Raw genomic sequence first — 23,421 nt, forward strand, 5'->3', positions numbered from 1 at the left:
GTCCTGTCAAAATAAAAGGGCCTATACTAAAAAAACGATTGCCAATCCTTACCTCTAAATACAAATAGTGTGGGGAATAATGTTATGAAAAAGAAAGAAATGTTCAACATTATATGCCAGGATGTTCATTTCGTTGGCCTCACTTCCCCACGTTTTCCGCACTTGACAAGGCAGTTCACTCGAGCGCAGCAGTCTCTGTACACAAGTCTCTTTACGTCTCAAAGTCTCTTCATTCAGAGGGTCTGATGTAACCAAACAAACAAAACGACAAGTTCTCTTCCTCTTGGGATTTTGACAAATATTCACTTTCGGCGATTCACTATTCACAGGGATCCCCCTCAGTCGGGCTCAGATCCCTTTAGTACACAATTAGTCTCCCTCAGCCGGGCTCCGACCAATTTCAATTTAAGTCAAGTATCGAAGACTTTGAATTTGCATAGGGTTTGGCCTGACACGTCACAGGACCACTTCAATTTTACAATTCCTTCTCTTTAACCTTTATTACCTTTTGATTGGATACCTAACAGAGACTTTTGAATGAACACCCACGCAGTTTCGGATCACTATGTTTACAGTATCTAATCTTAGTTTCAAATTTCAGTCACTCATCTGCTGCTTTAATTGTATTTGCAACGCTCGCCACATACGCTTCATGCACTGTTCTCTTCAATTTCCTTTATACAATGTTGCTGCTTGCAACCTTGATTTCCACACAGCCTGGGCTTGTATCAGTCTCCCCACTCACCGGCTGTGCTGACTTCACTGGTGTTGCTTTGTTGTGGGAGGACCGTACCACAGCAGTAAATGTTTCTCCCTGCCTTGACTATCGACGCAGGAGAGCCCCGGGTACCTCCAACACACAATGCAGGATTCTTCAATTTTAACTCCAGGTCTTAGGTTTCCTATTCTCTAAGGCTCATGAAAGTTACGGTCTTGTGGTGAAAAGGTCAAGGGTACTTCCCTCCTTGCAATCCTCTTCGGTCTCACTGTCTTTCGCTTGTATTAAACTGCCATCTTGGAACTGCTGCTTCCTCATGTGCTCTGCCTCACTCAGAGTGTGATTTTGTGCCCCGCCTCTTATGTGGGGAAGTGTGATGGAAGCTAGGTGTATGTAATGATCAGTAATTTCCTGACCATTGTATTGGGACATGTCAGGTATACAGTTTAGTTTGCGTGTTAGTCCATTTTCCCTCACAATATATTGTCCGTTAGAAAGTGTTTGTGTCGGAAAGGGGGAGGGGCGGGTTGACTCCCTAAGTATCCTACCTGTTAGGATGGGGTAAAGGTGTTACGGGGAAGGGGATACCGTGTCTCGCCATCTGGTGTCCCACTTCCACTCCCTGAAGACCCCTCAGCCAGGTGATCTTCCCACACTGGTTCACCCCCAGGAACTGGATCCAAAAGCGATGGCCTTGTCGTGGCCACCTAGATGACAGATCCCCGGGGACCTGCGGGTGAGACACATTCAGGTTTCTCACACAAGCCTGCTCCTTCTCCTTGGCTCAATCAGCCTCCTCTTACCTAGCTCTCCTCCCCCCATCCTCCTCCTCTTGGCTTTCCAGCTCTCTTCCACTGATGTCTCTCAGCCAACTTCAGAATGCAATTGGCTTCTCCGGTCTTCTTGTTAACACAAAACTCCTCTCTACGTTTTCCTGCTCCCCTTACTCCTGTTACTTTCCTTCCAGCCATCTTATCCTTCAGATAATATGCTTGCTCTCCTCCTTTGCCTCCTTACTCTCCCACCACCTCCTTACTGCCCACCATCTCGTTCTCCCGAACTTTAGCCTACTTTGTTGAGTCTCCTTGGTCCTGCTCTAACTGGCTCTCCTTCTGCTCCAATCTCCAACGCACTTCAAAACTACGAACTCTGAGAAGGCTAGATGCTTTTATGGCAACCTGGGCCTGCCCTGGGAATCCTCCCCTGCTTAACAACAGGCAAGTGAACATATTTATTACTTGTGTAACTGAATTGGTGTACTTTCAATTGAAGGCGGTTCTCCCACAACCCCTGGCTCTTGGTCCCCAGCTGCTCTGCAACGAGTTGGGAGCCTTTGTATAGGATGACCTTCATCTCAGGCCATGACAGCCCATATGTGCAATGCCTGGCTGCTATAGCGGAACTCTACTCCTTGCAATCGCAACCAACATGGTTCAACAGCGTATGCAGTTTAGTTAACGGAAGGTTTCCCATATAATTCAGTGCTTTTGAAGCGGGTCACATACTTCCATGCTTTCTGGGCCTACTTTTACCAAATAGGTGTCAATGTTCTCAAGAGTCCACTCTCTCTAGGAGCCTCGCTTAAAAGAGAAGGGGATTGTTCTTCCTTTATGTGATAAGTTCCTGCCAACTGACTGGGGCATGCTAGGGTATTCTGCCAGAACCGCCCTCTGGCCCAGCATCCCATAGAAGGTGGCAGCCCCTAGCCCCCGAGGACTCCCAACTCTTTATCCCAGTAGTTAGGCAATGGACTCTTATCATAGTTGCATGCAACCGGTCATGTGAGTACATGTGGAACTGCCATTCTGTATGAAAATGAGAAATGGCACACCACCTCGTTCTGATTCTGTAGCTCCTGCCACCAGCCCACCTAGACAATCCATGCCCATGTTCTCTGTAAAAGAGGGCACCATCGCCTCCTATGACATTAAGCATGGGGCATCCATGTCTTGTGGCCAGGGACTCCTTGTGCTGCGAGGCAGTTCTGCTCTAAACAACCCTCTTCAGGTTAATTCCGTTTCTTCCTTCACATGCTTCATGCTGTGGGAAAATGGTGACTAGAAAGCTCAGGAGATGTGCCCCTGTTTGACATTTTCCTCCATCAGGTAAGTTCTTATACTGAGAATTTACATTTTGCTCTGGAACACTGCAATGTTAGAGCCCTGATGTAGTGGCAGAGGTTCTTGTTAGCAGCAAATAAGCTTTCACCGGAGCACACTGCGGGCAGGTGGAGCTGGCCACACATGGCTGGTTGAGGAGGAGGCAGCAGCTCACAAGATGGGACACCTGATCGAATACCTCATCACTCCCTATGCTGCCTAGTCTTTTCCTTGCCTCAATCTAACGCCACCTGCTGCAGCCCTGCATGCGCCCACTTCTTCCTCAAGTTCAACCCATCCATCATCTATCCCATTGTGACAGCCCCTAGAACCTGGAACCTTGGAAACAAGGTTAAGTGATGCACAGATGCATCTGTGCACAAAAGTAACTCACATTTTCAATTAGGCATGCCAGCGCCATCTTTCTAATTTACCAAACGTATGCAGAGCATCCAAAGGATCAGGGACTCTCTGAGTTAATCAGAGAAGTAGCAGTCTGCCATCGACAGTGGTAGCAACGCTCCTGTGCCCACAGCTCCCACAATGAGGAAATTGTAGTTCTTTTGCAGCTTGGGAAACACAAGTTCCCCCTGCCACTTCTTCTAAACGCTGCAGACTAGTGGTGGAAACAGCTCAGAATTGGGTCTTAAGTGGTGATGGGGTTTTTGGCCCTGCCTTTTTCAAAATGGCTCAATAGCCTGATTTCTACCATACACGTCCCTGTAAACATAAAAGCCAGTGTACCACCATGTAAAGACAGAGGTTATATTCATATATGGAGTAAGATTATTGTGTGTGTGAAAGACAGCAACATCAATATCAATGTCTGAAATCTTTTTCTTCAGCTGTATTATTATGGAAAGTAGAATTGACCGAGAGCTGGGATGATGGGTTAAACCGGGTTTTTGCATTTATAAGACAGCATATCGCACCAAAGAAGAAGCATAGTAAGAACCCTGGTTGTGCATCACAGCCACTTAGATGACTCAGAATGCAGGCATTAACTAGCGGTATTGCCCGGCATGCCAAGCCTTCTCATTAGCCACGTACGCCTCCCCTAGCCTATGGCCACTTTTTGCGCTCTCCCTGTTGCCTTGCCCCACGATGTCCCATCTTGCGGCTCGCTTACTCCTTGCATGCTGCCACAGAAATAGAAAGAGGGCAACGTCTATTCAGCCGGAGTCCAGGTTTCTCTTTTTTGTGGTGGCCATCGTCGACTGTCAATCAGTTTATTCAAAGAAACTCAGTGAGGTCGGGATATCTAGGTTTCTGAGCACGCTTCGGGACAGATTCTGACCTTGGGAGAAAAGTAATGTGTAAAGTTCACATTTCCAGCACCACCATGCTGAGGTAAATGGAAGGATTGGAGGGGAGCGATCGTACTTTCCGGCAGCAAAAGCTGCTAAAATCTATCATTGTGGGGGCAGCGTGTGCAACAAAGTGTCCTTAACGCTTCAGTAAATCAGACAGTGGTGTTGCCATTTGGGAAATGCCTTTTTAACTCGGTTATTTTTACATCTAAAACCAGAGTTTTTCAAGGAGAATCCACTCGAGGTGCCTGCCTTGCATTGCTGACGGATGCTGGGGCGGTTGTCAGTGAAAAGTCAGTGGAGGAGCACTCCACTGAGGGTCTGCACATCCAAATTGTGGCAAAAATGTATATACAAGCACAGTATGTATGTTTTTTATATTATGGTTGATCTTTTTTACTTTCACATTTCTTCTACTTTTTTTGCTTTCGTTATTACATCGGGTTTTTGTCTGATTGCTTTCTGTAATTTTGGTGTATTACTTAGGCATATCATATCCTAATATATTTATGTAATGTGTGCTTTTCTATATATTGTAGAAATGTGCTCTTGAAAAAGGACCTGTGGCCCGAAACACATCAAGCGACTTTCATTTATTGTGCTGTGCTGTTTTGAAATCGCCACATTGATGTGGAATTGAATAACTACGAGCTTATTGGAAGCTAATTATCGAGAATCATTAAAGACTTTTATTTACAACATTTTGTGGTTTGCATTTTTGACCACAATTTGGCAGGTTGGGGTCGGTCATATAGCACAGTGAGCTGAATGCTCGTTCTGACATCTGTGCACAGCCTGCTGATGTAGGTTTGAATCCTTGCAGGGCCAACTCAGGCTTTCATCCTCGGAGGTCGATAAATTGAGTACCACGCAGTGGGATAATAATAACTGTTATTTCAGCACTTAGATACCTGCAGGTTTGTAGCGCTATATAAAGCTAGATATTACTATTATATAGCGTTAGTGACCTGTTCCACAGGCTATGCCAGGGGGTAGCAGCCCGGCAGCCTGAGTTAAAGGCCTACACCCCCATCCCCTGCAAAGTATCCCCTCCCTGCCCTCCCAACCCCATTTACCTAACGGGCCGGGTTGCTAATGGCAATAAGCCCCTCGACGGCGGGCCAGTACTGACCGCGGTAATACCCCCGGGGCCTCGTTAAGGCCTGTGCCGTCTCGGGGCTTATTGCCACATTAAAGATTGTCATTGCGTCATTTGCAAGAGTACTTTTCCAATGCCGTAAACTTTCTGTAATGTGTATCAAGTTTGACAAATCAATAAAAACAAGTATTCATTTAACCAGTGTATTACCATAACCCTAATTCTGTGCCATGCTTCAAGTAAATAACTGAAAATGGTTATACTTTACTGTGGCCATGCCATATGGTGCGGAGACTCCGAAGAAAATGTGTGAACAAATGTGTACAATATCTTTTTGATCTAGGCTTAAGGATTATGAGAATCATAACCTCTGTTTCATACATGAAGGAGTCTACCATGATACGCTGAGCCATAAACTGACGCCACAGTGATTATCAATGTTCACAAGTGTCATGGCCAACCAGCCCATGTTACTGAACACAACTAAGGTCAACAGTGTACGTAGACCCCAAGCACATGTTAGAACTGGGAAAAAATGAAGAGCCCCCAAGTAGTGGACCGAATACCTGATTCTTGTGAAACGAGCATGTCTTTTCCACCTGAGAACAGACGTCTGATCCGCTGTGACTTTTCAGGGTCTTGGCAATCCCAAATATATGTCTCCTCTTCCTGGACAGGTATGATTTCATTCTTCACAACTACAAAACATTGTTTTTCTGTTTGCGAGCTGAGATGTGTGGCAGATGCACCGGGGAATGAATGTTTTACAAGGTTTGCAGTTGACGGAGTCTCATTTATTATGGTAGCACTGGTTTCATTGAAATGAGTCGCTGTGTTGCGTGTGGTTTGCGGCTTGTTTCTTTGCGACACCACGGGTCCCAATCCTGCAGAGAACATTTCATTCCTTTCTCCATATTCAGGGGTCTGATTGCCTGCAGTGGATGACCTCAGAGTGGCTGCAAACTTTGGCATAGTCTTTTGTTTCATAGTCCCAAACGCTGCCTTGGAGTCTTCACTGCTGGCTCTTCTTTCGAAATCACAATGATCAACTACATGTGCACACTCTGCTCTCCTTGGCAGGACCTCAAGTTTCACGGTGGGCAAACGTGCAGTAGAGCCTCCTGTCCTCTCCCTCCCATCAGGTTCCTTGTGATTCAAAATACTTGGGCTGCCCCATTCTTCGATCTCCACCACAACCTCAGATTTCACAGATCCAAAATCTACAGCAGCACTTCTAAGTCTTCCCCTTCCTTCCGAGGTCATGAGATCCCGGGCAAGAGACTCCTCCCAATTGCCAGTGCTTGCCATAGTCTCTGGTGTCACAAACTCAAATCCTAAAAAGAAAAGACAAATAAAAAGCACGCTTTTTAAACTGCTATTACTTGCTTTTCTCAGATTCAACAAGAGGACTGCCCTGAACAATATGACAGATAATTGACCCACTCTTATGGATGGAATATTGGCCATTGCTCTTCTGGCACAAACGTCTTGAATGCTCTGAATTCGTCTCAGAATTTGTCCCAAGCTCAGATACACATCCTACCCAACCATAGAAATTTCTATCTGCTACCTTTTATTGGATTTGAAGATTGGATCATTTCCTTTCAATATCGGAATGATATTTATCATCACTTGCACTATATCTGCTGTGACAAAGTCACCTGAAAATTGCCCACAACGTGATTGGGGAACAGTGCGTGCCGGGGGAAGCCACCTGATAAGTGATGTGATTGCTGGCATGGTCTTCCCTCACGCAGCCCAAAGGCACAGCAGCTGTCCAGATAAGGAAAGAACCCCCATGCTATCCCAGGATAAATATGCCTAATGTGAAAGAAAAAGAGGCTCCAGAATTGTGTTCAGAGGTCAGCACTACCACCCAGGGAAAGAAACCTAGACACACTCAGCCAGTGCTTAATTTGTAAGAAAATAAGTGCCAGGGCACAAATATTTTTTAGCACAATTGTGACACTGCTGCCACCACCCACAGTTGCTCCCCACAGTGCCGACATATTTGGGGTTAAACTACAGCTCGCACCTGCTCATTGGGGTTGATGGATGCTCTGGCTATCATTACTTCATAATCAATAACTTCCGGGGTTCAGAAATAAGTGCCAGGGCTGGGCCCTGTCAAACACCCCACAAATTAAGCTCTGGACTCAGTCCCAGGAAAGGACTACCATGCAGGTGACACAATTGGGTGGCAGTCCTTCTGGGGCCTATTCATGATCACTGCACAGAACTGGATGGGATTAACACAAAACACATCGGGTGTGCAAGCTCTGGCATGCAATGTGAACCAGGGTCCAATGGAAATTATTCGGCAACCAGTGGACGCACAGAGGGGTCTACGCTCGCTCAAGGACACAGAGTAGGTAACCAAGCTCACTTGAATGCAGACTCAGTGGGTAACCATGACATTGTTGCCTAATCACAACATAGCGGACAGTCTCCACACAAATGCACCTCTGCAGCCTCATTAAACCCCCAGGCAAAAATGCAGAAGCCAAATACCCAGCACCTTGACAAGACAAGACCCCCTTTTAAACTCTTTTCTTGTGGGCCGAGGATAGCTCAGCGGCAACGTGCTCGCCTTGGAAACAAGACAACAAGAAGCAACACAGGATGGGGCTTCTAAACAATAATCCAGTGAAAGCATGAATTCAAAGCATACAAAACAAACCCTTTGAAATGTTGTTTCACGGAATACCATAATTTCATTAAATCTGTGCAAATAGCATGCTTTAAAGCACTTGACATTGAGTTTATATGCCAAAACCTATTAGATTTTGGCACAAACTAGGATTGGCATTGTTTTGTGTCTTGGAAATGGCATGTAGTAGGGCAGACATATAGTAGGTGAATGGGAGTTTGTTTATTTCTGCAGCCCTGAAAGCATGTCTATCATTCCGACCCTCCAGCTTCAGCGGCTTTGTGACTGCAACCAAAAAAACAACATTTTGAATTATCAAATGTGTCGCCGCATTTTGGAAACGTCCCTAAAAAGCGCACAATGCAACATATTGAGCATGACTGCTCAATTCAACCCTATTTCTCCCCCCTCTGGAGTTCCCTAGCATCCACCCCTCGGTCCATGCTGCCCTTCCCCATCCAAGATCTTCTGCTAACCCAACACCATACTTGGAAGCCCCTGGTCGTCCTCCCCCTTGTACAGCACTCCGTTGCTTCCCAGCTACGTTCCCACTTTACAAACCCTAAACATACATACAGGGATGGCGTAAGGGCCTTTCCACTTGTCAGTTGAAATGAGCCCGGAGCCTCAAGGGTGCCCATGAGCAGCAGCTCTCGTGTTGGCCGTGTTACAACACAGCAACATCTTTCTTTAATTCATGATATTAAATATGGACACGTTACAGGCTGCCTTTACTGGCATCCAGCAGCGTTATCACTTCGTTGCCTTTTACTCCGGTTTCGTCTGCATTAGCGCCTTACCGACAAAAAGCAATTACTAGCTTTTCATTGGACATTTAGTGTTTTAGCTCCCAGCTGGCTACCTTTCCAGTGATAATCTGCAGCAATTAACATTCCTGCTTCTTTTGTATCCATCATTATTTAAGCACCCCACGGGTGCATGAGACAGTTTTACCAAACTATAGGCAAGGGGGCCCCCAAACATCATATTGAAATGGGCCCCCACCAGCCCTGCATACATAGTCTGAATGACAAAGCAACTAAACATTGTGAGATTTGTGGCCTGCAGCACCAGCATCCCATGATACACTGATACATTAAATTAGCTTACATACTCTGTAAGAACTCACTTTCAATCGGAAGAGTAGTTACAGAGATAAACCATGTAATTATTTAATTTTATAAGACACTATCAAAAGTACCCGCTCTCCGAATGGGTTCTGTAGACAGACATGATGACACTATCATTAATTGTTAAAAGTGAATAATCCTGTAGGTCGCGTTTCCGCCTTACCCTGGCATGGTGCCCGTTTATTGCGGTGCAAATATCTCAGAAATCGTGCATCCTAGGGCCCTGAAACGTGGATTATGAGGTCCCATAGGGACCTCGAGTTTTGTTCCTTGTGGCAGTACCAGTTAAGAAACATTTTTTCTTTTCTTTCCCTTCCCGGTGAATAATGGTTTACGGCTTCATCGGCAGGTACCATCTCTTAAAAATTCTCTGCAAAAGTAATTTTACCTGATGCAGCAAAAATTTGGAAACTTCTGGAATGCTACATGCCTTCACCTTCGCCTGTCAGGTCCATTCGCCTCTCATAAATGTTTTCTTTCCCTTCCGAATCAACATGGTTTATGGCTTCGTCGGAAGGCCCCAAACCCACTTTTACTTTTGCTGAAATCCGGGGAAGGGGTGGGGTGTCCAAATGTAAAGTATCTATGCAAAATGTTGTGCAGATTGGTGAAACGGTGTGCAATTGTATAAGGAACAACGCTTCGCCCCACAAACCCACACACAACCTTTGATATATATATATATATCTCTCACACACACAGAATAGAACAGAATACAATATGTCAGCATTTAAAGTACGCATAATTACTGCAAGATTTACGGTTTTGTGCCACAATTTTATAACGTTCCTGCTGATAAATGTTGAATTCAATGCCACTGTACACTGGCAGTCTGGGTATTGTGTGCAGTTTATATCCTTGTCGATGACGCACACAATGGCACCCACTGAAGGTTTCTAACACGACTCTGGAGCTACTTTTCTATAGTGGTGAAACACAAATGAAAGGCTGTAACGCCTCCCATTCACACCAGCTATTCAATCATTTGTATGGTGGAGAGGAGGGGCGGAACACAACTTGTGTTTCCACCGCCTTCCTTCATCCCCGCTATACAAATTCTCCAGCATTTGCACCGGCATGCATTTTCATGCCAGCATAAATGCTGGGGATCCCTATGGGGTCCGCCGGATTTATTCACCAGCATAAAGTAGGCAGACCCCATAGGGATCCATTGTACATGCTGCCTGCCATGCTCGTATTTCACTGGCTTAAGTCATTTTAAGGCATCTTTCTAGAGCCCTTGGGGAAATGGTTCCAATCAGCCGAATTAGATACATGGAGCCAGATACACAAACCTTTTTTATGCACACATTCAAATTGCATTTTTAATTCTATTTGTGTAAATAAGAAGCCGTTTTTGCGCATTTCAATTCTCATACCAAATCCACGAATGGGATGCCCTTTCAAATGGGTAAAAATCAACGAGATTCCCCTTCATCTGTTTGGACTATGTGTAAGGGGAGGCACGATGCATGAGCCAGCGGTTCATTTCTGCACCTTTCATGCATTTTCTTTGGAGTGAGAGAGCATCAGTATGAACCGCTGCTCGCCCACTTTCAGTTCTATCTTTCAAACAAGGACTGAAATGCATTTTTATTTGTCACCAAATTTCACAGCCCATAAAGGGGTGGTGCTGGGATCCTGGAATGCATGCTCACGGCACGAATGTTCCTGGCACTAATGCCTTCAAGGGAGCTGGCCGTGTTTCTTGTGCGATTCTGTCCAGTGCACTCTGAAATGGGCAGGTCAACCTTGAGAATGAACGAAAATTAAGAATAACACGCCCTCTGCACTTATTAATTTGTGTTAATTTCTGAGAATCTGGCCGATGTGGTTTACTCCCCTTTATAAAAGGGAGAAGGGTGAGCAGTGAACTGTTAGTGCCTGCACCAGCAGGAATCACTTTAAAACGAGATGAAGACAGAACCATGCAAGAGAGTAGTGTGGATGGTTTGCTGTCAGACGGCAATGCCAAGCTGACAGAGATTTAAGCAAAGGCTCAGCTGAACATGAGACACATTTAAACATTCCGGCACTTGGGAAATTGGGCATCAGACAACAGTTACCTTTAGACGTCACTTTAGCAAATAGTTCATGTGTTGGGCTCTACTTGGACCAACTCCTTGTATTCAGGGGGATTATATCTGCCAAGTATGAGTCTAGTACTCCAATTGGACCGAACAAGAGAATGGCAGTGTCAGCAGCCTTACATTGAGCAACTGGAGATGACATGACTGGGGAGACAGGGGATGCAGGGCAGAAAATGATAGGCCCCTGGACAAATACTGACTGCCAACTTATTTGGATAGGCACAGGGCTTAGCTAAATCTCTAGGTTCATGCAGATTTAGTTAATGATTGCATACTGTGCTCTAAGGTATGCAAACCATGGCAATCATAAACACAACAACGTTGTATTTGTAAAAGCATTTCTCTGCTCTCTGCATCTCACTAAGGAAGCAAAGCCGCTGCTGTAATAAAAGCTACCAGCAGATGACTTTTTCTTCATTACTGCCACGAGGGCAGAGATTAACTCAAGCACAGGAGGCTCGCCCATTTCACAAAATGGACGCTTCCTACTGCTTGATTTTAAAGGGGTTTAAACATTATTTGTGTAACATTTTACATAAGAACTTTCATTAACAAGATGTTTATTATATATTTTGTATTATTGCCCATCTTTTAAGACCATAACATTTTTGAGTGCACTATTCCTTTAATTTCCTTTCTGTCAAAGTCTATAGACCAGGCTTCAGTTTAAGGTCATTGTCCAGGCGCGGCTTTCCTAGAATATATTTTCCCACAAATTGATTCAAAGTGCTCCACCCAGCCGGATTCCTGAATAGGATTTAACTGAAGAGCTCCGGTATCATTCTCTTTGCCGTTCAAAAGAGTCCAGAAATATTTGGCGTTTTTAGAGTTCAGGGCCATCATCATTTCTTCAGCATCTTTTTGATAAAGGATGGCTCTGTGGGACTTAACACAATTTCTATATTGTTTCCTTTCCCGCCTTTTCTCAGACCCGATGATATGTGGGGCAGACTCTAGTAGTCTGAGATCCTTTGACAGCTTGCGCTTTTTATGGGCGATCCCTTCGTCAATGTTTTCTCTTGAGGCGGCCCTTTCCCCTTCCAGCTTGTATTTCTCTAAATAACAGATGGCATGATTCGTAATCCACACACTGTTCCGGAGACTTTTGCCTTTTACTCAGGGTCTCTGTTAGGACTGGGAGCAAACTAGAGTCAATCCTTAACCTATTGCAGCAACTCTCCAGACGGACCTTGCAGGTCCAACGATTATCACATTTGTTGTCAGGCTCCTGCTTAGCTGGCCTTAAACAGTTTAGGATTAAAGGGCTATGATCACTATGATTAGCGGGGTACACCTTCAAAGAGATCACCCTTCGGAACATTGCCCCGTCAACAAAGAAATAGTCAAGCCTGGCACTCGATCGAGCAGTAGACCAGGTTTTTGCCCCGCTCAAGTCCCCCTTCACCTGGCCATTGACTATATGAATATCCCTGTTCCTAGTTACCTCCAGCCAGTTTTGAGTATGTGTGTTTTTTTTGTTCTTTAGGCTAGCCTTTTCATCTCCCTTGGAGGCCCCCAAGCAGTCGATGTTGAGGTCCCCACAGATTATTATCCATGGATCTACCAGTTCTGATCTCAAATCATCAATCCATTTCATTACCAATTGTGTGAAAGATTTTCCCTCTTTAACTTTGGGGTTCCAATACAAGTTAAAGATAACCTGCACACCCTCCTTGGGATTTGAGGTCTCCTGGAGTTTATCACAATCTGCATCAGTGAGGTAGGATTAATAACTCTCATCACTTTTCCAGCTATTCTATTATTTATGAACGTGAGCAGTCCCGATAAAGGTCTACCTCTTGCTCCGTTAGAAGCCTTGTTCAGATATCTCTTGGATCCGTCTAAAAGTGGTGTTTCTCTGAACCAGAATTATTGCATACAGAGTATGTCCAAGTTGGTTAACCTCAGGTCCAGGTACTGAAACAGATGTACAAACCCTCTGGTATTCCAGGAGCCTATCTTCAACCCTCCAAGGAGTCCCTTCAGTTTAATCTATTCTCTGGCCGGTGAGGCCAAAGTCCTTGCTAACCAATTCCAGGATTGCTCCATTCCGATCATGGTTTCCAGGGCATCTTTCTTCAGTTTATTTGGTTGTACTGTGCAGAAAGCCCTGCCTTTGATGATTATCGACAGGGCTTCTGGACAAAGGAGAATAATTGAAGGTCTCTGGTGGGTTTAGCGGACTCTTCCTCGTCCATCTGGCCAGTTCGATTGTGTCCTCTCCCCCTGTTCCTTGGATAGCTGGTATTGTGCCCTACAGAAGCCTCCAAGCCCAGGGCACAACGCTTTAGATCAAAACCCAAGGCCATCAGGTCGTCATCTGCGTTTACCATCAAGGTTGTTGCTGCCTGGTTTTTCATGTGTAGGCAAACCCTGTCATTTTCAGATTCACTGGGGAAGTCTACGATCTTGATGTTCTTAGATTCAATCGCTCTAAATTGTGGAACGCTGTGCAGGAGAGACATTATATTTGAACGTTTCATTATTAGGCCATCATCAGCTTTCAAAACTCTTTCTAGTAGAACCTTATGGATAGTGCTTCCGGCTTCTTGATTCTTTCTGGACAGCCCCTCTTGCTGGCGGGACCCAAGGGAAGGCCACTGCTGATTCTTGTTTGGGGCGTACTTAAGCCTCGGTTGAAAGTGTCTCTCCTGTCTAGATCAGTCTACCAGTGCTTCCATTGTGTTGAGCTGACTCATCTTGGGGGCCGTCTTAATTACCACTTTGCCCCTTTTCTCCTCCAAAGTTTTAAAACTGAGGTTTTGTTTGAGACTACCCACCTCTTGCTTTTCATAGGCACGCTCATCTGTGGTGATGTTAAGGGGTGAAGAACCCCCTGAAACGACAGAGTCATCGTCCTTGTATGTTGACAACTGTAGCAGTGAGTCATTTCCCACTTCCAAATTCAGTTTTTCTTCTTCTATTCGGGGCAGCCCACCGCAGTTGTCACAAGAATGAATTTCTTGCTGGTCTGTTGACTTAAAAGTGGTCTCCCTAACCGGAGCACATAGGGGTCCTTACTTTGAAGACCTCTGATACCAATCTGAGATGTCTGATAAAGTTTCTGGAGCCTGCCCCTGCCGCTGGTTTACTTGTCGGGAGATTTTAGTCTTTTTTAATGGCGCCACAGTTTTGCGTCTTGCTTCCGATCCTCCTGTTTTTGACTCTTGTTGTATGTCATTTTCAAAAATAGAGAAGAAGTCCTAATGCAGATTGATAGTTCTCCTGGCTAACTCTTGTTCTTCCTGTTCATTCCCGGCCACTGGCACCTTTGCTCTCTCTAGACTTCCATAGGGGCCGGGCATAAACCCGGGCATAGCGTTCTGTAGCGGGACCGACATCTAGACATCTACTCCCGCATCCCAAAGATGGCTCAAGGTTGGGGCAGCCATGGACTATAAGTGCAGATTATACTGGTCTTGTATCGCATCCGTGTTGGTTTGGACAGAGGTACTTTTTTACTTATTACCAGCATCTTGAATTTTCATCAGTTTAAGAGTGTCTATAAAGCAAGCCAGGAAGGACTTCTTGTCTTTTCTTGCCTCTTCAATTAAGTCAATTATTGTTTTGAAGATTGCACCTTCCGACTCCTTTTCTCTGGATATCTTTTCCCTCAATGCCTCAATATGCGATTCAATGAATATGAGTTTGGACTGCATCAATGCCGTCAGGGTCGTCCGGTCCTTATCACTTTCATTTAGGGATTCATATAATTTAAGAAATGGCGAGAAGGTTATGGAGACCATTGCGCCTAGGGCCGCCTGTAGTTTAGCACAGTGGTCCTCCAGGATACGGCTGTTGGTTTCCCTTGCCCTTTTGGAGCATTGAAGGCCCCTGTATGGTTCCATTCTCTTTTTCCCATATTTTTTCCTTGCGCAGGCTGCTCAGGGTCAGGATCCTCTAGCAGAATCACCTGAGTCCTCCGAAAAAGTGACTCGGTATGCCCCCCTCCTGCTTTGGCCCAGCCACTGCTTCTCATGGTTGGCATTCCCTTGGGTTAAGGCCTCCCCCACCTGTGAATGAGCTTTTCTATAGACTCCCGAACCCAATTCACCACTGAGTTTCGACTTTTTCCCGGGAGCCATTACAAGGACCTGTCGGGCTCCACCTCTATAATTGACCTGTTTGCTCCACTCAAGTGCAGGGTGGTATTTGACTGTAAAGACTGTGTTGCGGTCACCTTTTCCTTCCTGGAAACATGTTCCTGGACCAGGGGAAGTGGGTCCCCTTCACCTTCCAAGTCAGCTCTATGCTGGCTGATTTCCCCAGCCCTCACCTTGCTTGCCTCACAAATTTCTCCCAAGCTCGGGGCAAACGTAGGCATTGTTGCGGGCCTGGTTCAGGAATGAATGAATCGTCCATATCCCCTACAACTGGCCCGAGGACAGTGCTATCTTTGCCAGATGATACGTTTTCTCTCCCCTCCTCCATGACCGCTTCGCAGTGAGGTAGTTGCTGGATTGCCTCCCTTTCCGCGTCCCTTTCGACAGCGCCAACCAACAGGTCAGCGCGGAGATGTCTTGCCAGACTTCCTCCTGTTCTTCCAATGTAGCGATTTTATCTTTGGCCCGCATCCTTTCTATTTGGCCCACTGCCGGAAGCAGAGTCTCTCACTCTGAAATGCCATTTGATTGACTTTTCTTCCGAAAATAATTTAGTTTTATATTTAAGTTGCGAGCCGCTTAATTTTTTTGCTGGATCGGATCCTGTCACGTCCATGGTCGGTTTAATCTGTAGATTTGTGGGCTTGCTCAGGTCACCTAACTGGAGCCCTTTCGGTAGTATAGGCGGAGAACATGACGGGCCGTGCAGATGCTCCTTTGTAAGCCCTACAAAGCCCTTCTGGTTATCACCTGGATTTTTCGGGACACAAAATCTTGCTGGGCCTTCGGGAGATAGAGTGCCCTTAGTCGTCCTGATCGAGTCCTCTCCACTTGTTCGCGTAAAGAGATCTTGGGAACCTGCCAGGAGATTTTTACCACCATTGGCATGAACATCACAAGCGTTGACGAGGTCACTACCCACCACTTCCCTGCCCTCCCAGATCACCAGTTCCATGAAGGAGAGGGGTTCAATGACAGCTTGCAGCACCTCCTGACCAACAAGAGGAAGGGTGAGGCGGTGGGGGTCGACAGGGGACGAGAGAAAAAGAGTCCCTTCAGGTTGAATCTCGAAATTCAGCGTCGAAGTTCCCAACGGCGGAACGGAAGCCCCTCCTTCTTTCCGGGTTCCTTCTTGCAGGGCTGAGCGGGCTTGACTATGCGTCCTTAAAAGCAGTCTGGAATCTGGTAGGGTGCATTGCTCCATGGCACCCTCAGCAGATACTCTGCCAACACTCCGCGATGCTCCGCGTCGGGAGTGGAGTGTTTGGTGTTTAGGCCCTGCCTCCGAGCAAAGACAATGGAAGAATGACTGCAGCAAGCAAACAGCGAAGCAGTTCTCGGGAAACCAGCTGTCCACTACCTTAGCTACCAACACTCTGCATCATAAGTGTTATTACATGTCTAAAATAGCATTTTGGTGCAGCTATTCTAGCCATTTCTTACTGTGGCTTGATATTTTGTGCTGTGCATCTCTGATAAAGCAATCATGTTAAGTGGAATTACTTGACTAGACTGGCATTTGGGTGTAGCCCGTCTTTACTGCTGCATTGTATATTTTTCTGGGCATCTATGATAAAGTTAGCATGATAAGTGTAATTATGTGGTTAGATTGGCATTTTGGTGCAGCCAATTTAGGTATGTCTTATTGTGGCATGGCATTATTTTTACTGTGTCTCATCAAGGCTAAAGCAAACATGATAAGTGTTATTACATGTCTGGTCTAGATTGGGACCAGTTTTGACATGTTTGCTTATGGTGGCATTGTATTTTTTATTAGCAAGGCGGTAAGATAGCTCAGTGGGTTGAGCGCTCGCTGCTGCGATCTGTGTGTGATCTGCAGGTCGCAGGTTTGAATCCAGAAATGCCAACTCAGACTTTCATTCTTTTAAGGTTGATAAATGAGTTCCAACTTCGTTTGGGATGATAATTGTATGTAAATATGTGCTATTTACAGTGCTTTGGCAAAAGTGCTATGTAAATAACAAATCATCATCATTAATTAAAGCATGAATGCTCCTGTGCATTGTAGTGACTTGCATCTATTGGATTTTTGGACACTATTATCACAGCAAATGGCAATGTAAGAGCTCTATTGTTCATATAATGAAAATACCTCACATGCAGCTATAATTGGCATAATATGGTAGTAACTGGCCATACAATGCTGAAGTGACATATCTAGGCAGTATCTCTGCCTATGTTGTTCTATTGGGTCCAACCCGGTCATATCATGGCCCAATGCATGGCTTGGGAAGGCAGCACCCTTGTTAAAGTGTGGTTGGTATCTAAAATATTCTTGTCTGCTTTAGTACCCATCTGACATTTTACATTTTTTACATTTATGTAAACAAAATGTACGCCTGTATGCCCCTTCCGGTGATGTCACCAGGGTTAAAGAGGAACAGATGCCATCAGGGTTAAAGGTCAAGTGGGGACGTGGCTAGAGGGCCATGGAGTAGGACATGTCTTCCGAGCTGCTCCTGCCGATCCGACATGATCCTGCGTGAAAATAAGCAAAAAAAAGGCATGATTGTGCTCAGAAATCCACTACCGGATGTGTAAAGGCGTGGGGCAAGTTCGAGGGAGAGCGGAGTCTTTGATGACTACAGGAGGATTGGTGAGATCAACTGAAAGTTTGTGTCCGCGGAGCGGCACTGTACACAAAATGGCCGGCGTGCTAGAACAAAGGAGGCCGAGGCAGGCCCAGTAAACCCACAGTGGATGAAGGCTGGCAGTGAGAGCGCAGCGGGTGGAATAGGAAGCGAACCGCAACTGCGGCTGAGGAAACTGCACCGGGAATATAGAAACTGCAAGATACACTGTTACGATGCACGCCTGGCATTGACGAGGCCCAGCCGTGAGACGAAGGAAGAAGAGGGCGTGGGCAGCCCATACGAACGGGGTGAATTGCTGAGGGGTTCGCTCGACTACCCAGTGCGAGGGACCTGTGGGGGCTTGGAAGGAGAAGCAGACCACAGCACAGTTCACGCGCTGCTCACGATGCGCGTGAGCTGCAACAGACTACCCCCGAGAGCGAGAGGTGTAACCCCCAGAAAGCGGAACGGGACAAGGCGCAAGAGCCATATAGGCCAGGCAGTGCCACAGCACGCTACAACGACGCAGAAGGAGGAACGGGGAAGGAGGACCCGCACGCTACAGAAAGGTTGGACCCCGGTACATAGGCAGGGCTGCACAATGCCGGTGAGAGGAGGCAAGACCAAGAGCAAGCAGCCCACTATGGACATTTTTGCCAAGTCACAACAGACACCTACCACCCCGGCACAGGGTGCGGCAGCCGCGCCTGCAGAAGCATCCTCGAGAAAAGAGGATCACCTGATCCTAGCAGCCATTACAGAGTTGAAAGCCTCGTGGAGAACAGTAATGGCAGACCCAAGAACCGCCCTGGAAAACAAAATAGATGCGGTTGGGCTAGAGGTCAACCTGCTGCGACAAGATGTGAGAGCGCTGGCGGAAAGAACAAGCGGCCTAGAGAGTGCGGTGAAAACCAATACGGAAACCAGCACAAGCAAAGCAAAGGAGGTCGACATACTGAAGCAACAGGTCGCCAACCTGGGGAACCGAGCGGAGGGGGCTGAAGGGAGAGCAAGGTGGTCGGCCTGCCGGAGAGAGAGGAAGGCCAAGACCCCACGGACTACGTGGAGAATTTGATCCTGCAAGAAATAGGAGCCGACAAACTTTCACAAGGATTTGCTGTTGAACGGGCGCACAGGGCCCTGATGAGGAAACCATGACCCGGAGCCCCCCCTCAGGCAATAATAGCAAAGATTTTGAACTACAAAGAAAGAGAGAAGATCTTAGAGTACTTAAGCAAAGGTGGAACGATCGAGAGGGTATCTGCAACCATCACAGCATATCCTGACTACACCATGTTGGTGCCGAGACAGCGTTATAGCTATGTGGCGATCAAGAGGAGACTGCGCACGGCTGGAATCAAGTACATCCTTTTGTATCCCGCAAAGCTCAAAGTCCTGCACAAAAGTAGGGAGTTTTTCTTTGACACCCCAGAGGATGCGACGGCATGGCTGGATATGCAGGGTTGTCCGGAACAAGATGAGAAGCAAGATCGCAAGGATCATGATAAGTGATGGGGACATATCATGTATGATGCAAGGATGGAGGGGGGGGGCCTGAAAAAAGACTGTAGCACAGATAACAGGCGCGGGATGAGGACAGATAACATTGAAAATGGTAATAAGGGACATTTGGACTTTTTGGACTAGAATATAAAATGCAAATGTAAATTGGGTAGCACTAAGCGCGTCTAATTGGAAGCAAATGGGAGCGGCAAAATGGAGACGACCTACCCCTGGGAGTTAGAGTAGTAGGACCGCCACTAGGGCAACTTCACCCTGCTGAGCCGTGAGTAAAGGCCATTGCCAGAAAAGGGCTAGATGCGGGGGTGCCTGAGATCCAGGGATGGAGCTGGGCAACAGTTGGGAAGGGGGTTGGGGCGGGAGGAAATGGAGATGAGGGAGTTGGGGCAGGGAAGGGAGGCGGGAGGGAGATTGGGAAGTTTGAAGTGTTTTTTGTTTGGGGAAGTTTATGTTGGGAAACGAGCCTACACAGAATGGAAATATATCTGGTCATGGACTGCACTTGTGGTGGGAGGAGCGGGACCCTAATATGCCATGGGGGATCTTAAAATAATTACTTGGAACGTCAGAGGGCTCAATAGCTATCTAAAGAGGAATAAGGTCATGCTGTATCTACATAGACAGAAAGTAGACATAGCCCTGCTGCAGGAGACTCACCTTGCGCAGGACAAGATGGAGATGATCCGGAAGAAATGGATTGTAGTGGGTGCATCATATTCGGCCTATGCCAGGGGGGTGATCATCTGGGTGGCGCCGCATGTCCCATTTGAACTGTTACAGTCCACAGTTGAGGCAGATGGGAGGATGGTCATAATGAGAGGGCTGGTGGAAAACAGGGAGATAAGCCTCATAAACATGTACGCTCCGAACCAAAACACGGCGGCATATTTTAGAACCTTATGTAACAAACTCAGCACGTGCCTGGGAGGGGCGGTGATCTGGGGAGGAGACTTTAATTGCGTGTTAAACCCTAAGGTAGATAGATCAGATGGTAAAATGGATAGATCCACCCCAGCTGCTAGAGCACTGCAGACATTGCTGGAGGATTTCGGGTTTGAGGATGTATGGAGGTCACACCACCTCCGAGAGAGGCAATATTCGCACTACTCAGCCCCACAAAACCTACATACTAGGCTGGACTATATGTTTGCTACACAGGAGTTAATGACTGAGATAACGCAGACGGAATATAAAGCGAGGGTTCTCTCAGACCACTCGCCACTAATCCTGGGGTGGCAATATCGACCTCCGAGAGCAAAGATCTCGACATGGCGCCCCAGAGCAGAGGCGCTGAAAGACACCATCTTTAGCGAGGACATGAGGGAGGAAATAATAAACTACTTTGAGATCAATACTGGCAGTGTGGGATACAGCGGGTATGCTTTGGGAGGCCTTAAAGTGGTAATGAGGGGGGTAGCTATAGCTAAATCCAAAGGGCTACAAGGAAGGATCCTGGCTGAACTGCAAGATACGGAGAAGGTGCTAGAAAGAGCGTTAAGTAAGGGAGGTACTATCAAGGAAGATAATGAAGTAATACTTAAGACTGCAGCAGAAATGTGCGGGGCACTGGGAGAGACTGTGCAATCTTAACTATAAGAAGTATATAGAGCGACAGCATGCGGGGGGGACAAACCAGGGAGGGTCTTGTCATGGCTATACAAGAATGAGACCCCCAGGCCCACAATCAGAACAATAACTAGGGAGGATGGGGGCATAGCGGACACCCAGGAGGGAGTTAACGAGGAATTTGTAGAGTATTAGAGACTTTTGTATGGAGATGATGAGGAAAGTGATCGTAAGGAAATAGTAGAAACACTGGGGGACATAGGACTGCCGCAGATCAGTGTTGAAGAGCGGGAGGAGCTGGACGCTCCGATTACCTTAGAGGAATTGGAAGAGCTAGTGAGACAGTTGCCCACCAGCACGACTCCGGGGACTGATGGACTCCCAAGCAAATTTTATAAAACATATAAGGATGAGGTGCTTCCTCGCTTTTAGAAATGCTGAACGAAGAATATGAAGTGGGAAGGCTGCCATAGTCCCTCAGGGAAGCGATAATTATACCGCTACCCAAACCTAATAAGCCTGGTCACAACTGCGGCTCATACAGACCCCTATCAATGCTCAATCAAGACAGTAAAATATTGACAGCTGTCTTGGCAAACAGAATGAGGAGGGTAATTGCTAAACTAATACATCCCGACCAGACTGGCTATGTCCCAAACAGGAACATATCCAACAATTTTCGGCGACTCCACCGAGTCGTTGAGCACGCAAATGAGGGCGAAGGTGAACTCGCAATTGTATCGCTAGATGCAATAAAGGCCTTTGATTCAGTCAAATGGCCGTGGCTGATGGTGGCCCTGGCTGGTTATGGCATAGGGCCCGGGTACCTACAGTGGGCCAAAATGTTATATAGCGTGCCGTTGGCCAGAGTTAAAACAGGAGCTGTGATATCGGAGAGGTGGCAACTTCGTAGAGGCACTAGGCAGGGATGCCCGTGGTCTCCTATGCTGTATATTCTAGCCCTAGAACCCCAGGACATATACCTGAGGCAACAGTACGTCCCGGTAGGCATCACTGTAGGAGGGGAACTGCATTTTATCTCTTTATATGCGGATGACATGTTGTTGTATTTACGGCACCCGGAAAAAAACCTCCAGTACATTCTGGAAGTGATGGAGAGATATGCAAGGCTGTCTGGTATAGCCGTGAACCCCCGAAAATCTAGTATATTTCCACTGGGTAGGTACAAAGGGATCCCGTTAGAACAGCTACCGGTGCTACAGATACCATGGGAGGTTTGCACGTTCCGATATCTTGGGATAGATATATACCATACGGTGGAAGAGGAACACCAGTGTAACACAGAGGAGGCGATCAGGAAAATTGAAAATAGCATGAATTTCTGGGTGAAGCTACCCTTGGCGATGATGGGGCGAGGGGCAATGTTGAAAATGGTGGTCCTACCAAGACTTTTGCAATATTTTGGGAATATCCCATACCTAATAACAAGGCGGTTCTTTGTTAAAATAGATGGCATGTACAGGGATTTCCTTTGGCATGGGACGAGGAATAGAGTGGCCCTTTGGTAGCTACAAAACTCATTTGAGAAAGGGGGTATAAAATTGCCAAACTACGAAATTTATTACATAGCAAGCCAGCTGCAATATGTAGCTTAATGGCTCTCTGAAGAGTCAACCTCCGAGTCTAGGCTGTTCCGACGGGACTGTGCCCCATACTTCCTAAAGGAAATGATGTGGCTGTCTAAGCCAGACATGGAAGGGCGCCCAAAGATGATGATACTTGGGTGGAAGATGTGGTGCAGGGCCTGCCAGTTGATGGAGAATCCATTCCTGTGTTCCCCGCAGGTACCACTAGTGGCGCTAGCGGGTAAAGACAAGCAACTAAGAATGATGATTAGGAAACACTGGGAACTGGTGGGGATAGCAACAATGGGCAATATATGGCAGGAGGGGAATATAAGGGACTTTGATGTGTTGGAGGAGGAAACTGGGTTACATGCGGGCCAGTATATTACATACCATAGGGTGGTGCGGAGAATCAAGAAGACATGGTCCGAAGTAGTACTAGAAGAAGAACCGGACACTACCATAGACATAATATATGACATTGCAGAGGGGGGACATGAGATATCTAGAATATACGAGCTGATGATGTCCAAGGTGGGGAAGAAAGTGGCACAACTGAGATGGGACTGGGAAGAGGAAGTGGGAGCCCCAATGAGTGATGGGATGTGGGAACGAGCCCAAGGGTACCACAAAAAAGTGTTGAGGAATGCAAGGCTGCAACAGATACAACTGTACGTAACCCATAGGGCGTATATGACGCCCCAGAGAATAGCCAAATTTAAAAAAGTGGGATGACAAGCATGTCCCAAATGTGATGAGGAAAATGCCGGAATGGTGCATATGTTCTGGTCATGCCCAGTCATTGAGCGATTCTGGGGTGAGGTGGCACACAGTCTAGCCGAAAAAGGAATCAAGATTGTGGTGGACACGGTGTGGGCCTGTTTGATAGGAGGGTGTTCGAGACCACGTAAACTCAAGCATGTGAGTAAATTAAAGGACCTAGCGTATGCACTTG

The 23,421-nt window shown here is 46.6% G+C and overlaps 1 protein-coding gene across 1 annotated transcript in view; it reads right to left on the reverse strand.

Moving 5' to 3' along the window:
* Nucleotides 1-23,421, reverse strand: part of LOC138567228 (zinc finger protein with KRAB and SCAN domains 8-like) — a 117,189-nt gene that overhangs the window by 21,522 nt on the left and 72,246 nt on the right. The window contains exon 3 of the mRNA XM_069645220.1: nt 5,793-6,560. Within this exon, the coding sequence (XP_069501321.1) occupies nt 5,793-6,560 (768 nt within the window). The remainder of the gene's footprint in view (nt 1-5,792; nt 6,561-23,421) is intronic.

The sequence above is a fragment of the Ambystoma mexicanum genome, chromosome 2p (genome assembly GCF_040938575.1).
Source record: "Ambystoma mexicanum isolate Mex_15411 chromosome 2p, UKY_AmexF1_1, whole genome shotgun sequence".
In the NCBI taxonomy this organism is placed as follows: domain Eukaryota; kingdom Metazoa; phylum Chordata; class Amphibia; order Caudata; family Ambystomatidae; genus Ambystoma; species Ambystoma mexicanum.